This window comes from Protopterus annectens, chromosome 9.part0, assembly GCF_019279795.1.
Source record: "Protopterus annectens isolate FY-2018-M chromosome 9.part0, PAN1.0, whole genome shotgun sequence".
In the NCBI taxonomy this organism is placed as follows: domain Eukaryota; kingdom Metazoa; phylum Chordata; order Ceratodontiformes; family Protopteridae; genus Protopterus; species Protopterus annectens.
This window is the reverse complement of record NC_056743.1, coordinates 1,418,999,312-1,419,026,524: the sequence shown is the minus strand read 5'-3', so window position 1 is coordinate 1,419,026,524 and position 27,213 is coordinate 1,418,999,312. Positions and strand designations below refer to the sequence as shown.

General features: G+C 41.4%; 1 protein-coding gene across 1 annotated transcript in view; it reads right to left on the bottom strand.

The window, feature by feature from the left end:
* CNNM4 (cyclin and CBS domain divalent metal cation transport mediator 4) overlaps positions 1–27,213 on the bottom strand; it is a 1,037,549-nt gene that overhangs the window by 400,433 nt on the left and 609,903 nt on the right. The window contains exon 3 of the mRNA XM_044084379.1: positions 20,328–20,465. Coding sequence (XP_043940314.1) covers positions 20,328–20,465 — 138 coding nt within the window. The remainder of the gene's footprint in view (positions 1–20,327; positions 20,466–27,213) is intronic.

Sequence of the window (27,213 nt, the reverse complement as noted above, 5' to 3'; positions counted from 1 at the left end):
CTCAGCTGGCAAAGGAGACCTCTTTCGCTAAGCGGCAAATGAGATCTGAGGTAGTTCCGCCTTGCATCATGGGATATAGGGTTGCCTCGAGCTGGTAAAAGGAGTTCTCAAGCTAAAGCAAGTGCCGAGTCGGAGCCGAGGAAAGGCTCCGAACTCATCCAGCAAGAATGAAGGCGAGATTGACAACTTAACATTCATTGTTTCAAGGCTGTGACAATGTTGACTCCATAAGCTTTTGAGATACCATTGAAGTTTCCTCATATGCAGTCTCGCATATGAAATTAGTAGAATGCAGGATGCCATGAACCTCAAAGCCTGCAGAATTTGTCTTGCAGATAAGCTGGGTTTTTGTTGCCTTTTGTTTGAAGTATGTTGTCAAATGAATTTGTTTGTCTGGCGTGACATAAGCCATCTGGGCAGTTGTATTCAAGCTTGCACCCAGGAATGTAATTATTTGAGAGGGTACCAGTTGTGATTTCTTTTCGTTTATGGTGTACCCTAGGCATGCTAGAAGCCTTTTTACAAATGCCAGATGTTGAAGAGTAGTGTCCTTGTCCTCTGCCTGAATGAGACAATCATCCAGATAAAGATAAATGTGAATGTTTCTTTGTCTGCAAAATGCAATTACTGGTGCCAGGCACTTTGTAAAAACCCTGGGTGCAGTAGATAAGCCAAAAGGCAGTGCAGAGAATTGGTAATGCAAAAAGCCTGCTTTGAAGCAGAGGTATCTTCTGCAAGATTCCCTTATTGGGATATGCAGGTATGTCTCTTAAGTCTAGAGTTACCAACCAGGCATTCTTGCCTAGAATAGGCAGTAGCTGTTGTAAAGGTCAGCATTTTGAATTTTGGAATGTCCAGGAATGTGTTTAGAATTGATAAGTCCAGAACTGGACGCCATGACTTGTCTTTTCTGGGTACCAGGAAAAGTCTTGAATAAAATCCTTGTCCTTTTTCCTTTTCTGGCACTGGTTGAATAGCCCCCATATCCATGAGGGACATGACTTGTTTCTGGGCCTCTGCCCACTGGTTTGGTGGCAGATCTACCATCCGTTTGGAACTGGCAACGTGTGGAAATGAAATCTGTACCCCTGGGATACTATGTTTAATACCCACTTGTCCTGGGTAATTAAATGCCAATTTTGAGCATGAAGTGCTAGTTTTCCCCCCAAGAGAGCTGCCAAAAGGTAAGTGTTTGGAGATGGCAGAGGAAAGTCATTGAGACTGCCTACTGTAGGGTTGTGCTTTGTTACCTCCAAATTTGGAGGTGGAGGCACCCCATTGCTTTGACCTGTAAGATCCCTGTGATTGATATCTGGAGCCTTTGGAACACCTGAGTTTGCCCTGAGTGGCTCTGTTGGACACAGGAAAGAACCAATTCTTAGTAGGCCAGTGACTACTGAACCTGGGTGGCTGCACTTGCAGGAAATCTTTTACAGTTTGCATAGATTTAGCTTTGTCTTCCATTTTCTTTAAAACTTCTTCTGCCTTATTACCAAACAGACTGTCATGCTGTAAAGGGGCATCCAACAATTTAGCTTTAACATGATCAGGCAGATTTTGCTCCTTGAGCCAGGCATGTCTTCTGATCACAGATCCAGTTATGGCAGCCCTGCAAGAGACCTCCAAGGAATCAAAACCACATTGCAAAGTATGCTTTCCAACCTGTTCTGCTGAATGCAATAAATCCTGCAACTCTATTTTCCACACAATCAGAAAGCAACATAATTTTTTGTTTCAGTAAGTCCATAACATGCTGTTAATATTTAAGCATATGAAACTGGCAGTTTAAAGCCCTGATTGCCAAGGTTGCAGATGTATAAACCTTCTTTCCCCATCTATCCAGCTCCCTGGAATCCCTATCAGAAGGGGTAGGATTTTTGGCTGTAGAAGCCTTAACACCATTGGGACCCTGAGAAATAGTGTCAGGATCAGCAGCAGGATTTTTGAAAATAAATTTATGGGAGTCAGGAACCCTGTAATATCTGTCTGGCTTACTAGGAAGCAGAAGCAGGGAATCAGGAGCCATACTTGATTCCGAGAACACATCATCAACAGTCTAAAACAGGAGGTATTGCCAAAGGCCTATGCTGAGGAAGAAGAACCAGTCCCTAAGCCTCTTTTTTGATTCTGAGAAGTCCAGACTCTCCCAGTGAAAATGTTCCCTTAAAGTATGCAAAGTCTCTCCAAAAGAGTAATCCTCAGGAGGAGAAAGCAGAGGGAATGGATTCCTCTGCATCAGTGTCCTCATAAGGTGGAATAGAAAATTCCTGATCAGTAGAGGAATCAGAAGAAATGGAAACCTGATCTGAAGATTCCTAATCAGTGTCTTGCCTAGGCCTCTTAGCAGGGGGGGGGGGGTTGGGAACCCCTGATCAAGGTAATTAAACCCTCGGCCATTTTGATAATTTGTTTTTTAGGCATAGGGGCCTGAGCACGTGGCTCATGCGTCTGTTTTTTAGACACAGAAGTTGGTTTTGGCCTTGTTTTTGATGATGGTATTGGTTTAATATACAAATGTTGAGGCCTGAAAACACCCTCAGTAGCCGGTGCCTGCTCAGCAGCTCTGGACCCATCCAAGGGAGAGACATCCGCGGGTTCAATACTTGCAGAATCCCGTGGCATACCGGACTCCAAATGGATCTCAGTAGAGGCCTGCAACTCAAAAGCAGCGGGTATCAGGGGCTGCGAAAGCGCCTCACTGCATACCGGAGAACCGCTGGCTGGCTTAGGAGAAGCTTCGTCAGTTTTGGACCTCGATGGTTTGTCTCGGTCTTTTTCCTTGCGTTTTTTGTAAACTCCGGTAGTCGGATTGCTAACCGACGACATTTCAGGGTAGTTAAATCTTGAACCAAAATATTTAGAAGCAAAAATATACCAACGCTTAATAGTGCGTTGGCTAAAATTAGCACAAAACCGACAGCAAGGCACGTTGTGATCAAGGCCTAGGCAAGGAATACAGTACAAATTAAAATCCTTATGAGGTATTTGCTTCCCACAAGTAATGCAATTATTAACTTTTACTGACATCCGTAAGGAGCAAGAAAAAGTTTCCCCAACGAAGTACTTGGCTTTAGTTTGAAGACTTCGGTTCTGAAACTCGAAAAAGAAAATTTTAGGAGTCGGCCAACCGGCACTTGCGAACTGCTTCTGCTTCGGGCACCACGCGGCAAGAAAGACTGATTGAAATGGCGTCGGCTGCATGTTTTATAGCACTGACGATCTGATGTCATGGAAGAGGAGACAGCAACCAACGCAGGACCCAAGACTTTGTTATTCAGGCCGACTGAGGGCAACCTGCCAGCAGATTACCCAAATGTAATTACTGCAACAGTGAAACATGAAGAACATCTGCTCTCCCCAAACTAGTTACCTTCAGACTCAGATCCACCACCAACTTGGAAAACCTCAAAAACACCTAAAAACCATTGACTGCTACTTATAGAACCTCAAATCAGCTGCCACAGCTCTTACATATACCATCCTTCAACTTCAAGACAAATTCTTCCCTCTCACACAGCACCTTTTCAAACAACAAAATACATCAATAACCGCTAAACTGAAAGCCCTGCTGAAATGTAGGGAGAATGCGTGGTCTTCATAGAGACTAAATCCCTCACCAGAAAAATCATACTGCCTTTACCATCCAGACTTCTCAAGGCAGACTGTCAACCTCTGATTTTCTCAAGGAATCCTCCTCTGTACTACAATCTCTACATCTCCCTCAACTTACCCAGAACCAATCTTTTATACTCCTCTTCTATTTTACGAAAAGTTTTCGCAAAGATATTGCCTCCCTTCTACATATCCCTGGATGCACATCTTGGTGCAGACAATCTGCTTTCTCACTTCATCTCATACTGGTAAGAATTCCTTACCACACCTCTTCGCCACATTTATAACCTTTGTTTGACTCGAACCACAATGCCAGGCATATGGAAATTTGCTATTTTCAAACCCCTTCCCAAACAGCCTCCGCCAGAAAATGGTTCCCATTTCTGCCCTATCTCAATCCTCCCTAAACTTGTGAAAATATTTCAAAAACTAATCTACAACTACCTGTCCACTTATACCCAAGATGGATTCTGGGATGGCCAGATTGCAATTTCAGCATTATGGTCACATACAGAAGAGACCCTTCTCAACATGGATAAAGAAAATTTTTTCAAGAGTACTCTTCATTGACCTGACCAAAGCTTTATATCTTACTGACCACTTCCTGCATTGTCACCCCCTCCAAGAAACTGGATTTAGCTCCAGGATTCTCAGTTGCTTCTAAGATTTCTTAAAAAAACAAACAAACAAAAAAAAAAAAAAACAGGTATTTTATTGTCAGAATCGGCTCATCCCCATCACCTCAGGCACACCTTAAAAACTGAGTCCCTAGGGCTCCACAGTCGCACCACAGTTGTTTTCAATCTTTATTAACAAACGACCCTCTGGCCTTAACATTTCCATCTCTCTTTAAGCAGATGACATGGTTATCCCTCAGTCCCATCCCTCACATTTAACTATTCAAACCTAGCTTCAATACGACCTCCACCACTCATTTACTGGCTAAACAAAAAAGTATGGCAGTTGGAGCCTCAGAAAAGCTGAAAAAAAATCCTAATTGTATCTTAATTGTATCCCAGTGAAAACAACCATGTATTTTAAATACCTAGGTTTATGGCTGACCCAGTCAGTTCACTTCCTTAACCACACAGAAAACAGCAGGAGTAATATCAATTCTCTTTTATTCTGGTCCTGAAAAATATCTACCTTTCTCTCCAGGCCAGCTAGAGGCAAAGGAGTAGAGTTGCAATAGGCAAAGGAGTCCTCTTTGCTCGGCTTGAATGTGGGATCTCCATCATATCCATAACCTTTACAAATAAAATCTCATTACTCTACAGTCCATTAAAAACAAAATCCGACAATTCATTTCCAACCCCACCCCTGGAACACAACAGCACCACCCTCCACAAAGCCAGTTGGCTTTCAGTTTCTCAAAGAGTTCAGCTGGTCCTAAGATCTTCTTCATTTCAAATTACTTTAACCAGATGTTTTCCTACCTCTTGCTGCCAAAATTCATAATAAAACCACCCCCTACAACCTTCACAACCTCTCACAATTAACTCCCTCACTCCAGACCACCCAAAGCAAACTGCACTGTAACAACCATTCCTTCTCCATTCTTGCACCCAAACTCTAGCAATCCCTCACCTAAAAGAAATCTTTTTCCCCACTTAGTTATGTAGGTAGGTACTACGCTATCAGCCCAAGGGCCTATGTAAGCCCAGCCAACAAGATTCCCTGGCTTTCACCACCCAAACAATTTATTTTCCTGTGCCCCTGTTGAGCAGAGCCACAGAAGTGATCCCGGGGGGTGAATTTCCTATTTCCTATTCACTCATCAAGATTTTTCTTGAAGAGTGCTAATGAGGAACTCTGACATAGATAGGTAGCTTGTTCCAAGAGTATGGGGAGTCTCAATTTATCCCACCAGCATGTTCTGTTTATTGTGATGACAATGTTTAGGTCCCTGGAGCGTGCAACCCGGAGGGATTGGGATTTCTTTAGGTGCAGCATGTCCAACAGCTCTGGGTTTGGCATAGCTTTGTATGTTAGGCAGAGATCACCTCGGAGTAGGCGATATGCTATGGAGTAAAGCTGGAATTTTTTGAGACGGTCAGTGTAAGGCTTTTGTTTGAGGCCTGTAATCCTCTTTGTGAGGTACTTCTGTGGCCTTTCCAGCTGTAGCAGATGTCTTGTGAGGTACATTCCAAACGTGGCATTGTACTCAATAATGGGTCTAATGAGAGCTGACTAGAGGAGAACAATGACCTCTTTTTTCCTGGATGAAAACCCTTTTGTGATGAGGTGTGCCACATAGAAGGATTTCCTGACTACTGTGGCAATGTGATTATCAAAGGAGACACTACTGTCCACCTGAGTCCCAAGGTCTCTTATCACAGCTTTGGCATTAAGTGAGCTGCCTCCTATGTGGTAGTTCACGGGTACAGAGTTTTTACCAAAGGGGATGACAATGCACTTTTTGGCATTTAGCTTGAGGCCATGGCTCTAATACCAGGCATCTGTCTCAGTGAGGCCCTTCTGTAGGATTTCCACATCGTTTGGGGACTCTACTATGGCACCTAATTTGCAGTCATCTGTGAACTTCGTCCCTTACTTCAGAGAAGTAGACACCAAACAGGAGAGGACCCAGAACTGAACCCCGTGGTACTCCACTTGTCACTGGTTTGAAGTCAGATTTGGTGTCTGCAACTTTTACAGTGTGGGTTCTGTCAGTGAGCCAGTTGGCAACCCATCTTGTGGTGTATGGATTTATAACCAATTTAGGGAGTTTATCTATAATTCCAGAATGGGGGATGGTGTTGAACGCTTTAGCGAGGTCAAGATAGGCTGTGTGAACTGCCTTACCCTCATCTACGGCTTTGGTGACTGTTTCAAAGAAGACGATCAGGTTTAGGAGGCATTATCTGCCTTTCACAAACCCAAACTGGGTGGGGTCCAGAGTTTGGACGTTACCAATGTCTTTGTTTATGAGTTCCATGATGATACATTCCATGGGTTTGCAGACCAGGCTCGTCAGGCTAATATGGCAATAGTTCCCGGGGTCTGTGGTGGCCCCCCCTTTGTGGAGTGGAATAACTGTTGCTGTGTGCCATTTAGTGGGTACAAAGCCTGACGTGAGGCTATAATTGAACATGGTGCTAAGGTAGGGGGGCCAGTTTGTTCTGATGTTCATGCAGAACGCACCCTGGGATGATGTCTGATCCCATGGAAGCTGTACTCTTCGCTTTGAAGAGTGCAGTTTTTACCTGCGTAGTTGTGACTGCAGGGGCTCTGCATTCTTCCAGTATTGATATAGGCCCTTTAGGGGGTGAGAGGGGAGTAAAGTTAGCACTGAACCTATCAGCCAGAATGTTGGCGATATCAGTTTGTTCTGTAATTTTCATGCCATTATGCTGTAACTCAGTGTGTTGCCATTGAGATTCTTGACCTAGATATAGAATGCTTTGTGGTTGTCCTTAGAATCAGTGGCAATCTTGTTTTCATAGCTAGCTTTGGAGGATTTTATGAGGAATCTCAGCTTCTTACTGAGGCTGACCAGGAAACTCCTCCACTCATGGGATTTTACCCTCTTCTGCAACAGCTTCTTCCTTCTGTTGTAAAGTTTGTTTATAGCAGTGGACCACCAGATTGGCTTCCTTTTTTGAAGGATAGCGTCTTGGTTCTGTTAGGGATAGCACAATCCATGCACTCGTATAAGTGCTTATAGAGTGCATTAATGTAAGATTCTGCAGTCATAACTGTATTGTCCATCTGCATGGGTGTCGTGAAGTTTGTCACTTCTGTCTTAAGAAGCATGAAGTTGGCTTTGGAGAAATTTTTTACAGTGGTTTCCTTAATGGGGGGGTGGGGGCGGGATGTGGATATCTATGGTGATCAGCTTATGGTCAGACCTGACCAATGAGGAGTTGACTTCAGGTGTAGAACACCGGTCACTCATGTTGGTAATGACTAGGTCTAGGATATTGTTGCCCCTGGTGAAGGTGTGGATAAGTTGATCCAAGGCATTGGAGTTTATGAATTCTAGAAAGTGTTGAGTGAAGGAGTTGGTACACGAGTAGTTTTCCCAGTTAATGCCGGGGTAGTTGAAATTGCCCATTATTAGTGTCTGGTTGAACCCTAATATTTTACAGTATATCAAGAAAAGAGGAGTGGGAGTCCTGGGGCAAAGTGGGGGATCTGTAGCAAGCTACACTTTGGACTGCAGTTTTGCCCAGAGTTAGTTACACTTGGATAATTTTGGATACATTACGTTGGCCAACTAGCCTGGAGGTGTGGATATCCTTAATGAATATGGACACACCTCTGCCTTTGATGTTCCGGTCCAGGTTAGATGTCCGAAAGGTAAGATATGAGTTGTAGCCCTGGTAATGCAGGGGTGTTCTCTGGAGCCTTGAACCAGATTTAAGTCATTGCACAAATATCAATGTTCTCCATTTTAAAAGTGCCTCGAGTGAGTGCATTTTGAGTTTTAGACTTCTAGCGTTGAGTAGCATTACCCTCAGTTTTTGTCAGTACCTGTTACAGTGGTGGGTTTGTCATTTGAACCTTGCCTAAAAAAGGCATTATAGGGGTGGCAAGAGCCTTAGCTGTATCCAGAATCCCAGGGGCAACAGGTGCAGGCCATCTCTGGCAAAGTATCGTGGCCTGTCAACCATGTCTTCCCAGGAAGACAGATACTGGATCCCCTTAGAATGACACCAGAAACTTAGCCAATTGCTGAAGTCAAACATTTTGTCCTTGTACTGCCGTATCATTCTGGGCGAAGGTAGGATGCTACTCAGGGCTAGGGTCATACCTGCCTTGATTACAAGATCAGGGAGCTTTTCCATGTCTCTTTTCATGTAGTCCAGGGAGGTACGCCTCAGGTTGTTCACACCAACATGGACAATGATTGAGTCATATTTGTACGTGTTGTGGAGTGAGATAAGTGTGTAGGTTATGTGGCAGATCCTGGCACCCAACAGGCAGATGACCGTAACCTTCTCCTTGTTTAGCCTGGTGAGTGGGACATCAGTGTGCCTGACTATAGAGTCACCTATGACTAATGCGTTGGGTACATTGTTTTGCCTTATGGGCTGTGGTTGAGTGGCACACTGAGTCTGTGAGTTATGTGTCTTTTGGGTTGTGTTGAGGGGTGAAGGTTGCTTGCATTTCTGCCTTGGAGGTCTTTGTTCCTTGAGCAAATTATTATTAAGCACCTCCTCAAATGTTTTTGTGTATCTATGTGTGGGTTTTGGTGGTGTAGGTTTAGTGGGACTATGCGATGAGTGTGGTGTGGTGCAAGTGTTTACCTTCTCCTCTTGACTGACAAGTTCAGTCTTGGTTTGAGAGAGCTTGGTCTCCAGTTTGGCTAGATAAATGCATCTCTCACAGGTTGTAGTACTGGGTTGTAGGAGGAGAGGGTTGTCAGTGTACATGAGGCAATTGCTACATTGCCCCACAATGCCCATATTCATCTGGTAGACAGGAGAGAACACCAGGAGCTGTCCCTTGGACATGCCTGTATAACCACTACTTTCCTCTACACAAGTGAGGGAAGTAAGTACTAGGGCTGTTTTCCTCTAAGCAACTGAGGAAGATAAGTACAAAAACTGTTATCCACTAGATAATGAGGAAGGTTGAGTGCTGTAGTAATTTGTAGCTTATTTAGTGCTTACAACAGTTCTAAACTAGTGCTGAGCACAAAGAAGCATATTCAAGTGCTAAAATTAAGAATCTGGCTAGTTCTAAGGGAAAAACTGAAGAGCAGACTTTATGGCACTGGGGATAGTATAACCCTAGATAAGTGGCATTGCACAAACATGGGTTTTTAACTCAAAGTTGAAAGGGATAGAAATCAGCCCAAAATGGCCAATAAGGTTAATTTCAGAGCTGGAAACCACTCCTCTTGCGATAGATAGGCTGCTCTAATGCTTACCACTCTCACTGATAAGCAGAAAGACCTCCCACTACCACAACAAGGTCTGGACCACTCAGAAACACAGACTAAAGTCAGATCTGGGATCCGGACTATTCTAGCATAGGAAAGGGTGGGAAACAAGCAGTACAGATAGTATTTTTTTTTGCTTTTTTATGAAACTACGTAGCAAAAGGCAATTTAAACAGTAAAAATGCTCAGAAAAGGCTGTCACACTTGAGTGTGACGCCTACAGTACTAAATGCTATTTAAATTTTTTTAACTTTAAAACAGATAAATCAAGTGCACACACAGAAAAACGATTTAACAGTCAAATGCAGCAGAAATGCTACAGAATGGGCAAAGCCACACCTAGAAAAGTTTTGTTGTCAAGCTGACTTATGTCCAAGCAGTTGAGTAGGATGGACTGGATCATCTTACAAGTAAGTGTCTGCTTTTACTGCATCTCCACCCTAGCTGTTAACTTGATGTAATAACTGCTATTTTTTGTTAGGCTTTGTACTACAGTGTCACCTCTACAGAGTATCAGTAACTCACTAATGGCATGGTTTCTAAACAGCTGTTCTTGGTTCTTAAACATTCGTTCATCCATAAAGGGTTAATGAAGTACTCTGCTTGACGTGGAGCAGGAGTCTATTCCACAGTAGGGGGAGTCTCTGGGACACAAATCTGTCCCACCAACAAGTCCTATTGATGTCACAGACCAAGATGAGGTCGCGCGCGTATCTGTTACTCTAGCGGAGCTTGACTTATGGATATGCAGCAGCCCCATGAAGGCGGGGTCTGACATTGCTTTGTATGCCACACAGCGGTCACCTCTGAGAAGTTTGCAGGAGACTGAGTAGAGGGATATGGTCTTTAACCTTCTATGTAGGGTCGATGTTTGAGGCCCTGGATTCTGCTGGTGAGGAAACTCTGTGGTCTCTCCAGCTGCTGCATGTGCTTTGTGAGGTACTTGCCAAAAGGAACACTGTACTCAGTAATGGGTGTTATAAGGGATGTTATGACCACCTTCTTCCTGGATGAGATAACCTTACTAATGAGGTGGGCCATGTAGAAAGCATTCCATACAATGGAGGTAATATGGTGATCAAAAGTCAGTTTGCAATCAACCTGGATGCCTAAGCCCCTCACGACTGATTGCGTGCTTAGGACCTTGTTATTAATGTAACAATTTGTGGAGACATCACTCTCCCCAAAGGGGATGACGATGCATTTTTTGGCATTCAGTTTGAGGCCACATTTCTGACACCAGACATTTGTTTGGGTGAGACCGTCTTGGAGGATGTTCACATCACTTTTACGGGTCAGCTGCTTAAGGTGGCTTCCCCTATTTTGACTAAGTGGGTTCTATCACTGAACCAGTTTAATACCCATCTGGTAACATACAGACTGATGCCTAGTTGAGAAAGTTTGCCTATCATACTCGCGTGGAGAATAGTATTGAAGGCTTTGGCCAGGTCAAGGTATTTGGTGTGCACAGTCTTCCCCTTGTCCATGGTTTTGGTGACTGTCTCAAAGAAGTTAACCAAATTTAACAGGCATAACCCCCCTTGATGAAACCAAACTGTGCAAGATCAGGTGTTTGGAGGTTGCCAATGTTCTTGTTAATGAGATTCACGACAATCTGCTCCATGGCCTTGCACATCAGGCTAGTTAGGCTGATGGGTCTATAATTTCCTGGATTGGTGGATGCTCCACCTTTGTGCAAAGGGATAATAGTGGCTATCCTCCACTCGGCTGGGACTAAGCCACTACTCAGGCTTTGGCTGAATAGGGTGCCTAATGGTGCTTCAGGTTCCTGCCTGAGTTCATGTAGGATGCAGCATGGGATGTTATCAGGTCCCATGGAGGCTGTATCTTTTGCCTTTGAGAGGGCTGTGATGACTTGCTCCCTAGAAATAAGGGGAGGGGGGCAGGTGCTGGGGATGTCCTGATTTACTGATGGGGAGGACAGAGGGGTGAAGTTTTCAATGTACCTGCCAGCAGGTTGGCTATACCTACAGCTTTTGTGTATGTGGTGTCTGTGACCACCAGTTCTGAGTAGATCTGGGTGCTTCCCTTGAGATTGCAGACATATGTGAAGAAAGTCTTGCAACTCTCTTTAGTAGATGTGGCCAGTTTTGACTCAAAGTTTGCCTTGGAGGATTTCATTAGTGCTCTTATTTGCTTGTTCAGGCTAAGGAGAGATTGTTTCCAATTATGCACCTGCTCCTTCTTGGTCCTGGACAGCAATTTTTTCCTTTTATTATAGAGTTTATTTATTGCAGATGTCCACCATACAGGTTTACTCTTCCTTGAGGAGGAAGATTTTGCCCTGTTGGGTATTCCTGAATCCATGCAGCTATATAAATACTCGTATAAGTACTCGGGTGTAGGTTTGGACATATACGCCAGTTCCTATGGATGGGGTGGGGGCTGTGAAGCTATTTATAACTTCTCTCAGGAGGTTGTAATCAGCTTTGGAGAAGTTTTTTTGTTTGACCCTAGGTGGGGGGGGTCGGTAGAGATGACGACTTCAGAAGTGACCACTTTGTGGTCGGATCTTACCAGGGAGGATGACACTGTAGGGATGTTGTAGTGATTACTCATGTTGGCTAACACCAAGTCCAAGACATTTTCACCTCCTGTGAGGGTGTCGACCAGCTGGTCCAAGGCATTTGCACTGACAAAACCAAATAATCTCTGAGCATTTGTGTTTTGGCATGAGTAGTTATTTCAATCTGTAGCTGGATAACTAAAGTCACCCAGGATCAGGGTAAAGGGTTGAATCTTGACAGATTCGAAGAGGTCCAGATAGGTGGAGTGGGCATTTGAGTCAAAGTCGGGGGTCTGTAGCTAGCTATGATTTGAATAGGGGTCCTGCCAATGGTTAACTGCACCTGGAGTGTCTCCTGTGCATCATATTGTTTGACCAGCCTAGAGGTGTGTGTGTCTTATATTGCAACTCCACCGCCTTTTGCTTTGCTGCCCACGGTTTAGGGTCCGAATGTCTGATAGCATGAGTAACCTGGTATGCCTGGGGTGTACTCCAGAGCTTTGAGCCAGGTTTCTGTGACTGCACAAATGTCAGCATCTTACAGGTTTAAGAATGCTTGCAATGAGTACAGTTTCATGTCTGTGTACATGAGGTAGTTGCTACACTGTCTCAGGATGTCCATATTAACCAGGCTGGCAAGAGAAATCATAAGAAATTGTCCAACCATATTTGTCAGAAACTGAAGGAGAGAGGGCAGAGAGAGAGCTAAGAGGGTAAAGGGTGAAATGTCTAAGAGTAGTTCTACTAGATGATCAGACAACTGCTAAGGGAAAACCTGTAGCTGTAATATCTCACACAGGGTTAATAAAAATGCAGCTGCAGCAAACCTTTATCAAACCATGCTTCTCAATTTAAGGATTAAAAACTCAGTAAAACTCACAAAAAGCACAGATTAACCACTTGCAGACAAAAACAGAACTCACAGTATGAAAAATACAGTTAAATAGTAATGAAATGCAGTAAAATGCAATTAAACAGTAATAAACTGCAGTAAATAGCAATGAAATACAGTTAAACAGTAATGAAATGCAGTTAATCAGTAAACTGCTATAAAACCATGCAAATGTGATAAATTAGCTTACAATCACAACAGTAAAAAACAGCTCAAATAAAGTATAAGGCTCCCGACAAGCAGTAACAAATGCAGCAAACTAAATGCAGATGAACACCTAAGCACAAGCAAAATGACGTAGGAAGAGGCACAATTTTATTTACTTATTTAATTTTTTTTTTTTTAGTAGAAAGTGAAGAAACAGAAAATAATTCAAGATTAAAAAGCTAAAGGGGTGGGCCTTCACAACTGATCTCATTGTACTCAGTAGAATGAGCTGATGTAATGGGAACTGGGGGTAGTGTCCTATATCAAATTTATAGTGGAGGTGGGACAACTCAAAAGCCTCCAAGTTCCAAAGGTCACAAACAGTAATAGACATTCACCTCTATGCTACTGTTTTTCAAGTATAGCAACAATTACAATGCACAGAACAAACAGAGAAACAAAAAGGAGACTATCAGAACACAGGTAAGGACTGAGTTCACTAGTCCTAAAAAAACAGTTACACAGTTTAAACAGATATGCAGCAACTATTGTTTTAATTAATCAGAAGTGCATAAAATAGTTAAAAATAAGCACTTGTCTTTTGTAGTCTCACAACAGTTTAATAAAACAGCAGAGCAAGGATGGAAGGCCTAACTCACTGCAGCTTTGAACAAAAGTCAAAACTGTCTTTGGGCTTCTCCCGTTAGGGGTCGCCACAGTGGATCATTGGTCCAGAGACTGATTTGACAGTGGAGAATTTACACTGTTGAGTTGCCAGCCCGGCCCCCAGTCTTTTCACACACACACACACACACACACACACACACACACACACACACACACACACACACACACACACACACACACAGTGTTATTTTAAACTGGTCATTATGTTTTACTGCCACTAACTGGAGCTCTTTTCTCTGGGATCCCCTGTAAACCATATCGAGCAAACAAGCAAAAATAAACATGTAAGCACATGAGTAATAAAAGTCAACATGCGAGTCATACAGGTTCACAGGTACTAACCAGGCTACTGATCTGTGAGGATCTTAAGTACAGCCCTGCTTTTCCATGGTAAATATTAGCCCTTATATTTTGCAGTATGAATCTTCATACATAGTCTACACAAGCACTAACTGGATACTAACAAGTTTCCCCTAAGAGGTCCACTGGGTGAATCTGTGGTTACCCATCCAGTTCCAAGTTACGTTTGAATACAGTAACAGAAGTACTATGTTTACGCAGAAGTGCTATTCCCTGGGATACATAACTATCCCTCCAGCGTGTTCTGTTAATCTTGCAAAAGAGACTGAGGTCACTTGATCAGGTATTTCTGACACCACTGGACTTCATAAGCTCATAACATACAGATGGCTATAGACCTAACCTGATGCCCTCCCAACACTCAGACAGATCTCTTATTTCAGATAAGAACAGGAACAATTATTTTTTCCCAAGTAACTCAACAAAAGGTTTATTCTGACATACTTTTCTTGCAGTCTGTGTATCTTAAACTGTCAGTTTGATTCACACACATTTTTACATAACTCTTGCTGTACTCAGCCTTCAACCACACAGTAATTGTCATACAGATCTCACAAGAAGCAGAAAACTAATTACAGGACAAATGCTTGGTCTTCAATCTGAACTCACAAGTGAACCATAAAACACACACACACACACACACACACACACACACACACACACACACACACACACACACACACACACACACACACACACACACACACTACTCACAGGAATGTTGGTTATTCCTTTATGAATTAAAGAAAAAAACATGACTAAGGACTGAATTCCCCTGAGACCTTTTTTTTTTGTTTAATCTTTGTGCTGATTTTGGTGGGAAAATGGTTAGAACTGCAGCCTAGAAGCAATTATCATGTTACATTTGAATTGCTCATTACCAGGTCTGTTAGAAAATTGAGGGAAATGTTAACAATAACTGTGGAAGTATTTTGCAAAAAGCTGCAGGAAAATTGTGGGTTACAGTACCTAACCCCTCTTTTCTCTAATCCTTAGTTAAAATGTATGCTATAGCTTGTGTTATTCAAATTGGTCACTAGACAGATGGGTGCTTTTGTTCTATGTTTTCCTTAAATAAAGTACGGCATAAGCTTTGTAGAGTACCTTCATCAAGACCTCTAAATATCACAAACATTACAATACACAAATATTAGGCATTCAATTCATAAACTCTATCTTGCAGAGATCATAGTGAAAAATCTAACTGTGCCTGCTTTGCTGAACAATGAAGTTAAAAATCAATTACTGATCCCCCCCCCAAAAAAACAGCAGTAAAATTTAACCCCCCCCCCCCCCCCAATGTAAAGGACAGAACTTGACAAAAGCTGGAAATGGTCACTGAACACTCAACAGAACATGCTGGCGGGAAAGGTTCATAACCCAGAGACTGTCCATGCTCTGGAACAGACTTCCCATACATGTCAAGCAGAGCACCTCACTGGCCCTCTTCAAGAAAAATCTTGATGAGTGGATGGGAAATAGAAAGTTCACCCCAGGGATCACTCCAGTGGCTCTACTTGATAGAGGCTCTGAGAAATGACACCGGGCGGCACAATGCCAGGGCACTTCTATGGGCTAGGCTCGTAAAGGTTCCAGGGCCATTAGCCTAGTACACACCTATGAACCTAAAGGTGCTGATGTGTATTTATTTACATTCTATGTGCATGGAGTTAGGTCCCATAAACTCACACAAGATCACTGAATTCAACTCCCTTGCACATATTCAAAATTTTAAACAAGCCGTTTAAATTCTTCATATATTTAAATTAACACTTAGGATCAACCTTTAACAGTAGTGAAATTCAGCCACACAGAATAAACTTTAAAGTCATTGCTACATCCAAGTGAATAGGGTCATTTTCACCTCTTTTCACACTTTTTAATTTTATTTGGCACTGAAAAATTCAGCATCTGTTTTAACTCAAGGTTTGCATTACTGAGCTCTAACGCTTGGCCTGAATGACAAATCAAGTACAGAGCAAATTTCCTGGAAAAAATACTTACCCTGGATGTGATTACCATGTACTGCAACATTTTGCCAAACTATCTTTGTTACAGTTACTTGAATATATAAATAATTTTAATATTTCAATCAAAAATATGTCATAAAACATTATAACAGTGTAGACTTTATGCAGCGAACAAGTTGAAATTTATGGAAAAATCTTGGGAGAAATATTCCAGTTGTCATACTCATTAAAATATCACCAGAGAAAACTAAGGTCACCACAAGTATCAGTTTCCTTTTTATGAAGGGGCAACCTACTTTCAGAAGAAACTGAAAAAAAAAACAACTATTCGTACAACGGTCAATACCTTAAGATAACAATCTTGCATGCTTCTACCACGGACTTTGCATAGGAAACTAACTTTTCAGATAATCCATCTCGGGATGGAAAAATGAGTTCCAATGCCGCATCCGTACAAGAAAACATGAAATGCAGAAACTTGTCAATGACAGCACACGTGTCATGTCATTACCCACAAGTGACGTCACTTTAAAAAAAAAAAAAAATTCACTAACTTAACAAAAGGTTTGAATGCAAACACAGCATGAGGGTCAGATAACCAACCACTTGATAAAAGTTTCAGTCTTCAGCAATCAACATATTAACAAGAGATCAGAATTTAACCCTGCTTTCACTTATAGAAACAAATTACCTTGATTCTCAATGCCACATCAATGCAAGGAGCTCTAAAGCAATAAAAATATCATCACTTCTACAGACTGAATCTTTGGATACTTTAGTATGACACTGACACCCCCACCATGATAGCAAGGGGAAAAAAAGGCGAAGTGCCCTCCCTTAAGAATACACAAACATGGACTCAAGTCTGTGCACCATCTTAGGAAGGCCAATGTGACTAAAAGAAGGAACAATGAAGTAGCAGATTCAGATTAAACCACAAAGCTCTCCTAGTATCGTTTGTTTTTTAATGTATGTTTGTTTAACATGGTGGAGATCTGATTACATTAAACCATTTTCAGGCTCAGCCTGGGAGAATGTTAAAGGAGAAAATAACATTTAATGACATCTAGTATATGCACAACATCTATAAACTGAAATAGTAAAAACAGTGAGATTATTAGCATAACATTTCTGTAAAGACAGCGAAGCAACAACAAATTTATATACAGTATTTACAACAGAAATAAAAAAAGGAAAAGTGGTACAGGATTTAATGAATAATGCAAGAAGAAATCTAAAGTAAGCATGAAAGGGGGGGGGGTACATGATGCTGCCTGAAAGAAATGCATTTATACTGTGCTTGTATTAGAAAATGTGCTTTGAACTTTGTACAAATTGTGTTGTACAAATAAGTTTTTTTTAATGGTTGAGGAGTGATCCCCAGAGTTGTGGAGCTAGGAGAGAAAAAAAGTGGTGAGTACACTAGCATTTTGTTTTAAAGGACTGGTCTGGAATGAATCTGCCCTCTCAAGTTGTAGGAGGGGAATTTTGTGGAGAACTTTGCTGCCAGTCTGGAACAAGTTTCAAATATGAGTAGTTTAAATGGTGGATATCAAAGTAAAAGGTTGACTCTGTTTTATAGGTATCCATGTTGCTTTCTTAAGTGTTTGACAGAGGCGTTCTTGTCTGGGGAAGATGGGGATGAATCAGAATATCTTGTTGGAAATATTCTATAGAACTTTAGTATTTCTATCCGAGACTACTGAAACTAAGGGGAGACCATACTTAAGATGTTCAAGCAGAATTCCTTATTTCTGTGGCAAAGGTGAATCTGGATGTGAAGGGCAGAAAATGTGAGAGTTTACATGCCCAAAACAAGAGACAGTTAATTTTACTTCATGTTGAATGAGAAGTTTAGATTTTTGTCAAGCCAGGGGCCTAGGTATTTGAACTTTGTTAAGATCTTTAATTTTAAAGTGCTACGTACTTTTGGAAGTTTTTGACAGGTAAACGAACACTGTTTGTTTTTATTGGAATTAAAGATACTTTTTAGTTGTTAATCCATTCTGTCAGGGTGTGGAGGCCTATTTTCAGCTTGGCTTGAATCTCAGACTGAGTGGAACCTGACTTAAAAATTACCATGACAAAAGCATACAGTTATAGTGAGAAATCTTGGAGGCTGTTCAGTAGTTTGCTAATCAAGATAAAAAAATGTTGAGGAGTAAGGACTGAACCTTGCGGGATGTCTTTGGGTAGAAAGAAATGCACTTATCTAACATAGTTTACTTCTGACACTACTCGCATACAGTAGACAGCAGGATGATGTGGCAGTGCTAGGAGGACTACAGAGAACTGACCCTGGCTTTTACTCCATGTTTATTGTTATGACTATGATAAAAATTACCAGAGTGAATTTATATAGCTATTTAGGTAGTTTTACATTCAAATCATGATACAAATTACTTGAGTCTATTAAGAAAAGGTTACTCCTCCTTAGGGCTATTTTATTGGATAAGGAAATAGTGGGGACAGGAATGGTTTGGTTTTATAAAGTTAAGTGGGGGGGGGGGCTGTGGTACTGACTTAGGGATGACAAAAGAGGGTATGCTTAAGTGTGCAGTAGGGGGGGAACTGACTATGTAAATGGTAAGTGATCAAAAGTGATACGATTAAAAAGAGTGGAGAGTTTATCATGGTAGAGATAAAAAATAAGTATGGAAAAGGGTAGTAAATATAAAAGAATAGCAACAGGAGAAAAAGAACAGAGGACTGGTAAAAGAATGAGACTAAGATAGAAGATTGTTTGATTTTAAGTGTAAAATGTAATATGTGAATGTTGTACAAACTGTACTGTAGTTAAGGGAATTGTAAAAGATAGATTACTCCATGGGTGGTTAGTTGTATGAACTAATGCACAGAACAGGTTTAGAGAAATAGCTTCCCTATAAATAGAGAAGGGAATAGTCTGCAAAGGCAAATACTGGATGGTAACTGTCACAGGAAGTGTGGAGAGGAAGGTAATACAGGATGATATCTGTCGCAGGAAGTTTGGAGAGGAAGGTAACACAGGATGACAACTGCCACAGGAAGTGTGGAGAGGAAGATAATACAGGATGGTAAGTGCCAAAAGAAGTGTAGAGAGGAAGGTAATACAGTAACAAGTAAAGCAATGAACTTTAAAGATAGCTAATGGTTAGTGGGATAATAAAGGATTTTGTTTGTCCAACAGAGTGCAGTGGTAACTTAAGAAGTTTAGTGGAATGGGTGGAAGGTGTTAGACTATCCTGGGATTTAGCCTCAAGGCTTAGCAAGATTTAAGAGCTGACATATCATGTGAGGTATTTTGGTAATTGAAGTAGTTTTTACAGTATGGCAGCATGAGGAGTAGAAGAGAAAGGTGAGGGGAATATGGGTATGACCGATATGAGAATCCCGTTCCGCTATTGTGGAGGCAAGAGTCATGAATGGGCAAGACGCAGATGAAACAGGTAGATTTTTTTATAAACAGACTGTTATATGTACCACGACCACGCATTATTAGGGGAACAGCAAGTCGGTGTAGAAATGTAGTAACCGGGGGGGGGGGGTTAGCAAATGAATGCATGCATACAATTTAGCACATTTCACTCTTAATGCAAGAATAACCAATTCTGAAACCTACCACAGCCACAGTTCTTCACAATGAGCTTTAACAGGACATTCCTTCCACATCATGGATCCCTGTGGCTGTGTAAACATGTAAACAATAGCAAAAAACTTTTCAAATTATGAGGGGTGACAGTGCCTTTCTGTGTGTCAGAAAAGTCAGGGTTGTGAAGGATCAAATGTTGCTCCATTAGCATGACAGCCCCCAGCTCCTACCAATATGTCCCGACACCCCTGCCTCATCAAACAGATTCAATTTAGCCAACGGCATACTCTTCCAAGTGGACAAGAGCTAGCAACTTGTACAATGTCACAACTTTATACAGTATCTTTCCATGTCTAAAATAGGAAAACAGTGTGGAAAGTCTAGAAAAAAGCAGATGAGTACAGTTCCATCAAAAATGCGACAAAAAAAAAAGAGTACTTGTGAATCAAAAGAATATGCTTTACGTTTTTTTTTTTGTTTTTTTTAAGATGCAAAAACACTTCACATGAGCATTTGTGTCAAGCCATCTTTGTTACTCTGTTCTCCTAGATGTGAGGTAATATAAACAACGTTTAACCAACACTGTTACCCAGCACTCTGACTTTCCAATGGTATAGACATTTGAAGCACACAATAGGAACAGCTTTTTCAGCAACAACTATGAAACATACCTGTAGCTAGAAAACGATGAGCAGCCAGCAGCAGCTGAGGTGAGACCTTCACCAAGTTTTCACTCTCCGGTTTGAAAACTGAGAAGTCTCGTTTATTCTTCTCACGGTGTGGTACCTTCTTCTTGCTGCGATTGTCTGCTAAAAATAGGCATTTAAAAAATATCACTAAACAAGAAGCAGGCTCCGAGTCTTTGTTTATTTGTTATATGAAGAAAATAAAGTTGCAGGCTAACTTAGCAGCTCTTAGCTAAGGGACCAGACTTTTCAGCAACAGTAATCCCTTTCATCACCACCTTACAATAGCAAATAAAGTATAATTGTTTAACAGTACTCACAGTAATAGTGTCTTTGAATTAGAAGTCACCTAGGCAATAACTAACTTCTAGATTCAATCCATCCTTTTGTGCAGGTTCTTTGTGAGTATGCATGTACTGATATGGTTAGTTTCCACTGACTGAGTCTCTTTTCTGTTCTTCTGGGTAAGAAACTATATGGTATATTAAGTGCATAACATTTGTGATGAACATCGGTCAATTTACTACCAAATGTCACAATATTAAAAAAAAAAAAAAAGACAACATACATAACCCTCCCTAGTTTTCACGATTCACTTGAGTACTTGAAGGATCCAAATCCATACCTGCATTGGGGACATATTGGGGTGGGTATCTCACTGCACAAATGATGTCTCCCTCAAAGATCTACTGGCACAATGAGCACTCACACAACTGTAACATCACACATTGGAAAGAAACAATAGCTTAAAGGAAGAATTCCAAAGCTGTTTGCAAGCATTCCAATGTGGGAGACTGTTAAAAGGATCCCTTGCAACAAGGGGTCAAAGAGTACTTTGCCTGTAGGTTCTCCATCTGACTAGTAATGCCTAGTACAGATGCGCAAATCTGTTCAAAAAAGCAGCTAGAAAGCAGTCCAGAGTAGGTAAATTCCTGTTGCATACAACTAAAGTGTTTGCAGCCTTTCTGTAATGTGCCCTGGGATTACTTCAAATATTTTGTTGTACTTTAACATACCACAACACACTAGGTGAGTCACTTCCTATTTGCTTGGCTGGTGGCATATTCTTTACCAAACAAACAAGATAAATAGATGATCTGACTTAATATATATTTAAATGCTTACAGATGGTGCCAAACATTTAAGAACATCTACGGTATGTAGTTACTATCTTCTAGAAAAAAAGGCAGCTGTCTAGATTAGCTCAAGGATCTTATAGACACTACTTTAGGCACAAAGGAGAGATATTTGTGCTCACTGTCACAGAGGAATAACCAGCAGTATTTACTGTATATCAGCATCTCGCCCATCAAACGCATTGTATTAGATTGGGCTTTATAATTTTGCCTTTACTTTCAGAATTGAAGTACAAGTTATTTTTAAGAAACATCACTTTAAAAATTATGTACTTCAATTCTGAAAGCAATGTTAACACACACAACTTCAAGAGACCAAGTATTTTTATGCCTGCTTTTCATCCCATGTTAGAGGCGTTTGGTCGTCTCTGTGAAAAGGATATACATGCCTATTTTGAAGGCAGAACTTGAGGCAAATTAGTTAATCTTTTGGTGAACAGAAAGCTCCAAATAATTTGGCTACATATACTACAATTATTGTACGACCAGCCGATAAAGGAGGCCTAATCGTAATTATGAACAGGGACTTTTATTATGAGGCACAAATGTGAAAATTAGAAAACACTACTAGTTTTTTGGGAGGTGGAGTAGCTGTAGATTAGCCCCTCCCAGGGATGATTATATCACCAAAACTGGCTGTACCATATGTGATAACTTTTGCAGTCAATACAAATATATATAACAGTAGTGCATAGTTAGAGAGACATTATCTGCTCATCAAACATTACAAATACATGTTGCATAACTATAAAGACTTAATCAGTGCAGCAAGAAAAATAGGAAGCCTGCAGCATATACTATATTAAACACTGACAGTAAAATACACGTAACTAGATGGAACTAGCAACTTTTGATTACTGCCAGTATCAACACTGCTGCTTCTGAGTATAGTGAAGTACAGCTATAAATAGCCAAGTATCTAGCACAATTGCATACACATCAAAAATCATGTTTACTTTATAAGATCATACTAGTTTAACATTAACAAGGTCTAGCACAATACACCTTGATAACACAACTGTTCTACATCATTACGTGTTAATCAAATATACTTTTTTGCAAATTATCAGAAATATTACTACACAACTTTGCTGAAGCACAAATGTAAACAGAACAGAGACCATACATAACACTGCATGGATTAAACTGCTTTCTCTCTTTTAGTCTCAGAAAAAGCTAACAATCATAATCAGGCCATGTAGTTCCAAAGAAAATCTATCTACATACAAAGGAGAGAGTCTGCCATAGAAGTGAGTAAAGGCATGCTAGTTTACTTAAACAGGAAGGTTCAATCTAGTAGAGCAACAACCACAGAGTGAGAAACCAAAAGAACATTAAAGCAGTCCTCTGTTACAAAACACCCTAAACTTCTTTTAAGACAGCTGTCACACTTTGTTCCTTAGGAATTAAAATCATGTTTGCCTGATGCTGATGCTTTCTCAGCTTCTAGTTGGTAATTAAATATAAAATATGTTATACAAAAAATGAACTAATTTAGTTGTGAAAATCTTTATAAAACTCTAATGAAAGCTTATTAGTGCCAGGGAAATTACTATTTTTAAGTTGTTACAGCTGGCTCTATACAAGCTAAAATCTGATCTCTATGGAAACTGCAGCTGGACAGAATTTAAATTATTGAAATGATTAATTTTGGTTGTATTTTGTTTGAAATGATGATAAAAAGTACAGTTTTGTACCTACCATAAATGTAGATGTTCGAGGATCCCCATTGCTGCAGTCCTTACTATTGGGTATAGTCCGCATCCAGTCGGCCCGAATACCAGAGTATAAGGCTGACGTCGGTCAGGGCGCATTAGACTGACGTCAGTACGTCAGGGTACTAATGCGCATGACCGACGTCATATCCTCAGTCTTTTCTTGCCCCAGATGTCAGAAGACCCTAAAAAGACAAGGCCCAAAATACCTGCACCAAAAATATGTACAATATATACAAGAATATATACAAAAATATAAGCATGTAACCTCACCTACACAACCACCCCTAAACACAGAGGGGAAGGAGGGAGGGTAAATTGGACTGCAGCAATGGGGATCCTCGAACATCTACATTTATGGTAGGTACAAAACTGTACTATGTTCTTCGTTCCCCATTGCTGCAGTCCTTACTATTGGGTAGAATCCCAAAGCAGAGGTAAGGGAGGCTGGCAAATCATAAAGAAGCAGGAGCTGACAACATGCCTTGCAAAACAGCTGTGGCAAAACCAGCCCTAGACTTAGAGTAGATAGGAAGGTGATAATGCTTAGAGAAAGTATGCACTGAACTCCAAGTAGCTGCTTCCAAAATATCCTTAGTTGCCACCCCTTAGAAATGCTGTTGAAGTGGCAGTAGCCCTAGTGGAATGAGGCCTAATCCCAGCTGGAATCTCCTTGCCATGATGGGAATAACAAAATGCAATGCAAAAGCCAATCCACCTAGAAATAGTTTGTTTTGACACAGGCTTGCCCTGTGAACTCAAAGCAAAAGAAACAAACAACTGCTGAGACTGCCTGAAATCCTTAGTCCTGCTTAAATAATAACGCAATTGCCTGTGTACATCTAAAGTGTGCAAAATCTTTTCCCCTTTATTTTGGGGTCTGCATAAAACGTAGGCAAATGAATAGTTTGGTTTAAAGCCACACTAGAAACCACCTTAGGCATAAAGGAAGGATTAGTACGTAATGATACCCTATCCTTATGGAAAATCAAAATGGCTCTACTGCCATAAGGGCCTGCAACTCAGACACCCTTCTTGCAGAAGTAATAGCCAACAGAAAAGCAGTCTTCCATGACAAGTATTTCAATTCAGCAGTAGCCGCAGGCTCAAAAGGTTGTAGAGTAAGTTTTTCCAACACAAAATTGAGATCCCAAGCAGGAGTAGGAGCTCTACGTGGGGGTCTTATATTCTTTGCCCCTCTAAGAAACTGCTTGAACAAAGGATGCGAAAACAATGGTGGGTCACAATCATAGTGAGCTGAAATTGCTGCAGCATGAATCTTAATGGAAGAGAAGGACAAACCTTTGTGCAATAACTCAGTAAGATATTGAAGAGCCACACTCAAATTAGGTTCAGAGACCTGCAAATTCTTTGCTGTACTCCAAAATAAAAATCTCTTCCATTTTTCTGCGTACACTTTCCTTGTACTAGGTCTTCTAGCTTCCATAATCACATTTAAAACTTGTTGAGGAAGTTGAGACCTGCTGTGCTTCAACACAGAATATGCCAGGCTGTTAGATGAAGAGAGTGAAGCTTGACATTGAGCAGATGACCATCCTTCTGAGATAACAGATGAGGAATCAGAGGTAAAGGCCATGGAGGCTTCCTTACCAGACTCCGTAGTAGTGGGTACCAGTGTTGCCGAGGCCAATCTGGAGCTATCAAAATCATCCTTGGCCTGTCTTGTCTGACCTTTAATAGTACCTTTGGAAGAAGAGGCAGAGGAGGAAAGGCATACACATGAAGGTTTTTCCAACTGAAAGACAGAGCATCCACTTTCCAAGCTGTGTGATGAAACCCCTTTGTGCAATACTGTGGCAGCTGGTGGTTTAGTGGAGAAGCGAACAGATCTATGTCTGGAGTTCCCCATGACACTGTCAATTTTTGAAATACATGAAGATCCAGTTTCCACTCGTGGGGATCCATGATTTGTCTGCTTAACACATCTGCTAAGGAGTTCTGTGCTCCGGCAGAAACCTTGCCTGAAGAGTTAGTTGCAAGCTTAGCGCAGTCTCCCATAAAATCATTGCTTGCCTGCATAGAGGATAAGAATGTGTTCCCCTTGCTTGTTGATGTACCACATGACAGTTGTGTTGTCTGTTAGAATCAACACCTGCCCTGGAAGAAGTAACTCCTTGAAAGCCATTAATGCAAACTGGACTGCTAACATCTCCTTCATGTTGATATGTAGATGCTGTAGTCTGGCAGGCCACTTGTCTTGTATCCACTTTCCATTTAGATGAGCTCCCCAAGCAATGTCCGAGGCATCTGTCGTTAAAATCTGACTCGCCTCTGGCCGGGTCACAGAGAGTCCCTTGTTTAGGTGACATTCCTGAGCCCACCACAAAAATTCTTTTTGAAGGCAAGGTATTATTTGAATGACAGTGTCCAAATCCTGGCAGTGCTGTGTCCATACATTTTGAGATACCATTGCAGCTTCCTCATATGCAGTTTGGCATTGGGAAGCACCAGAATACAAGATGCCATGAACCCTAATGCTTGAAGGACTGTCCTTGCAGTCAGCACGGACTGATGAGATAGTTGATGGAAGTAAAGTGATAGACTCTTTTGTTTGTCCGGGGTTAAAAAGGCCATCTGGGCTGCTGTATTCAGTCTCACACCCAGAAAGCACATGTCTTGAGAGGGTACTAGACTGGACTTTATTTCGTTCACAGAATACCCTAGGCATCTTAGCACTGCTATAACATATTCCAGATGCTGTAGAAGGTCTTCCTTTTCTTGAGCCAGAATCAGGCAGTCGTCCAAGTAAGGATAGATTTGAATTCCTTGAAGCCTGAAGTAAGCTATCACTGGAGCCAGAACCTTTGTGAATACTCTGGGCAGTAGATAAGCCAAAGGGCAATGCAGAGAACTGATAATGAGAATTTCCAGCTCGAAACCGCAGATACTTCCTGCAACTTAGCCTTATAGGCACATGAAGGTAAGCTTCCTTGAGATCTAAAGTTACCATCCAGTGATCTTTGCCCAGCAGAGGTAAAAGCTGTTGTAACGTCAACATCTTGAACTTGGGAATGTCCAGAAAAGTGTTGAGGAGAGATAAATCCAAAATTGGTCTCCACGTGTTCCCCTTCTTTGGTACTAGGAACAGGCGAGAATAAAATCCTAGGCCCCTTTCTGATACAGGGACTGGCTGAATGGCCCCCATCTGGAGTAACTGAGAAACTTGCTTGTGAGCCTCTGTTCTTTGTGGAGGAGGAACGTCTGGCATGCCTTTGAAAGGGGGCATTGTATGGAAATAAAATCTGTAACCGTGGTGAATGATATCCAACACCCATTTGTCTTGAGTAATTAAATCCCAATTTTCTTTGAAAAGAGACAGTCTTCCTCCCAAAGGAGCTGCCAGGCGAGAATCTACTGGCAGCTGAAAAGACAGGTCATTGGGTCTGTTTACGAAAGGACTGACCCCTGCCCTCACCAGAAGTCTGAGCAGGTGAACTCCTGTTCTAGGCCTAAAAGAACCTTGAGCCCTGCCCCTACCACGTCTAGACCTACCCCTAGACTGGGAATCATAAGCAGGATATGTCCACCCCTTAGCAGGCCAATTTCTACTAAACTTCGGTGGCTGCACCTGCAAAAATCTTTAACAGTTTGCATAGACTTAGCTTTGTCCTCCATTTTCTTTAAAACTGCTTCCACAGGCGATCCAAACAACACATCAGACTGTAAAGGAGCATCCAAAATCCTTGTCTTAACATGCTCAGCTAAATTCTGATCCTTCAACCAGGCATGCCTGCGAAGAACAGAACTAGTAGCAGCCACCCTCGAGGAGGCCTGTACAGCATCAAAACCACATTGCAAAGAATGCTTACCCACTTGTTCAGAAACATGAACCAAATCCAGCAACTCTTTACACTCAATACCTTCCGCCAAAGCATCCACCTTAGATTTTAATTGTGAAAGGAGATAATTCTGATATTTTAGCATGTGAAACTGACAATTCAATGCTCTCATGGCCAGAGTGGAAGAAGTATACACTTTCTTTCCCCACCTATCCAAAGC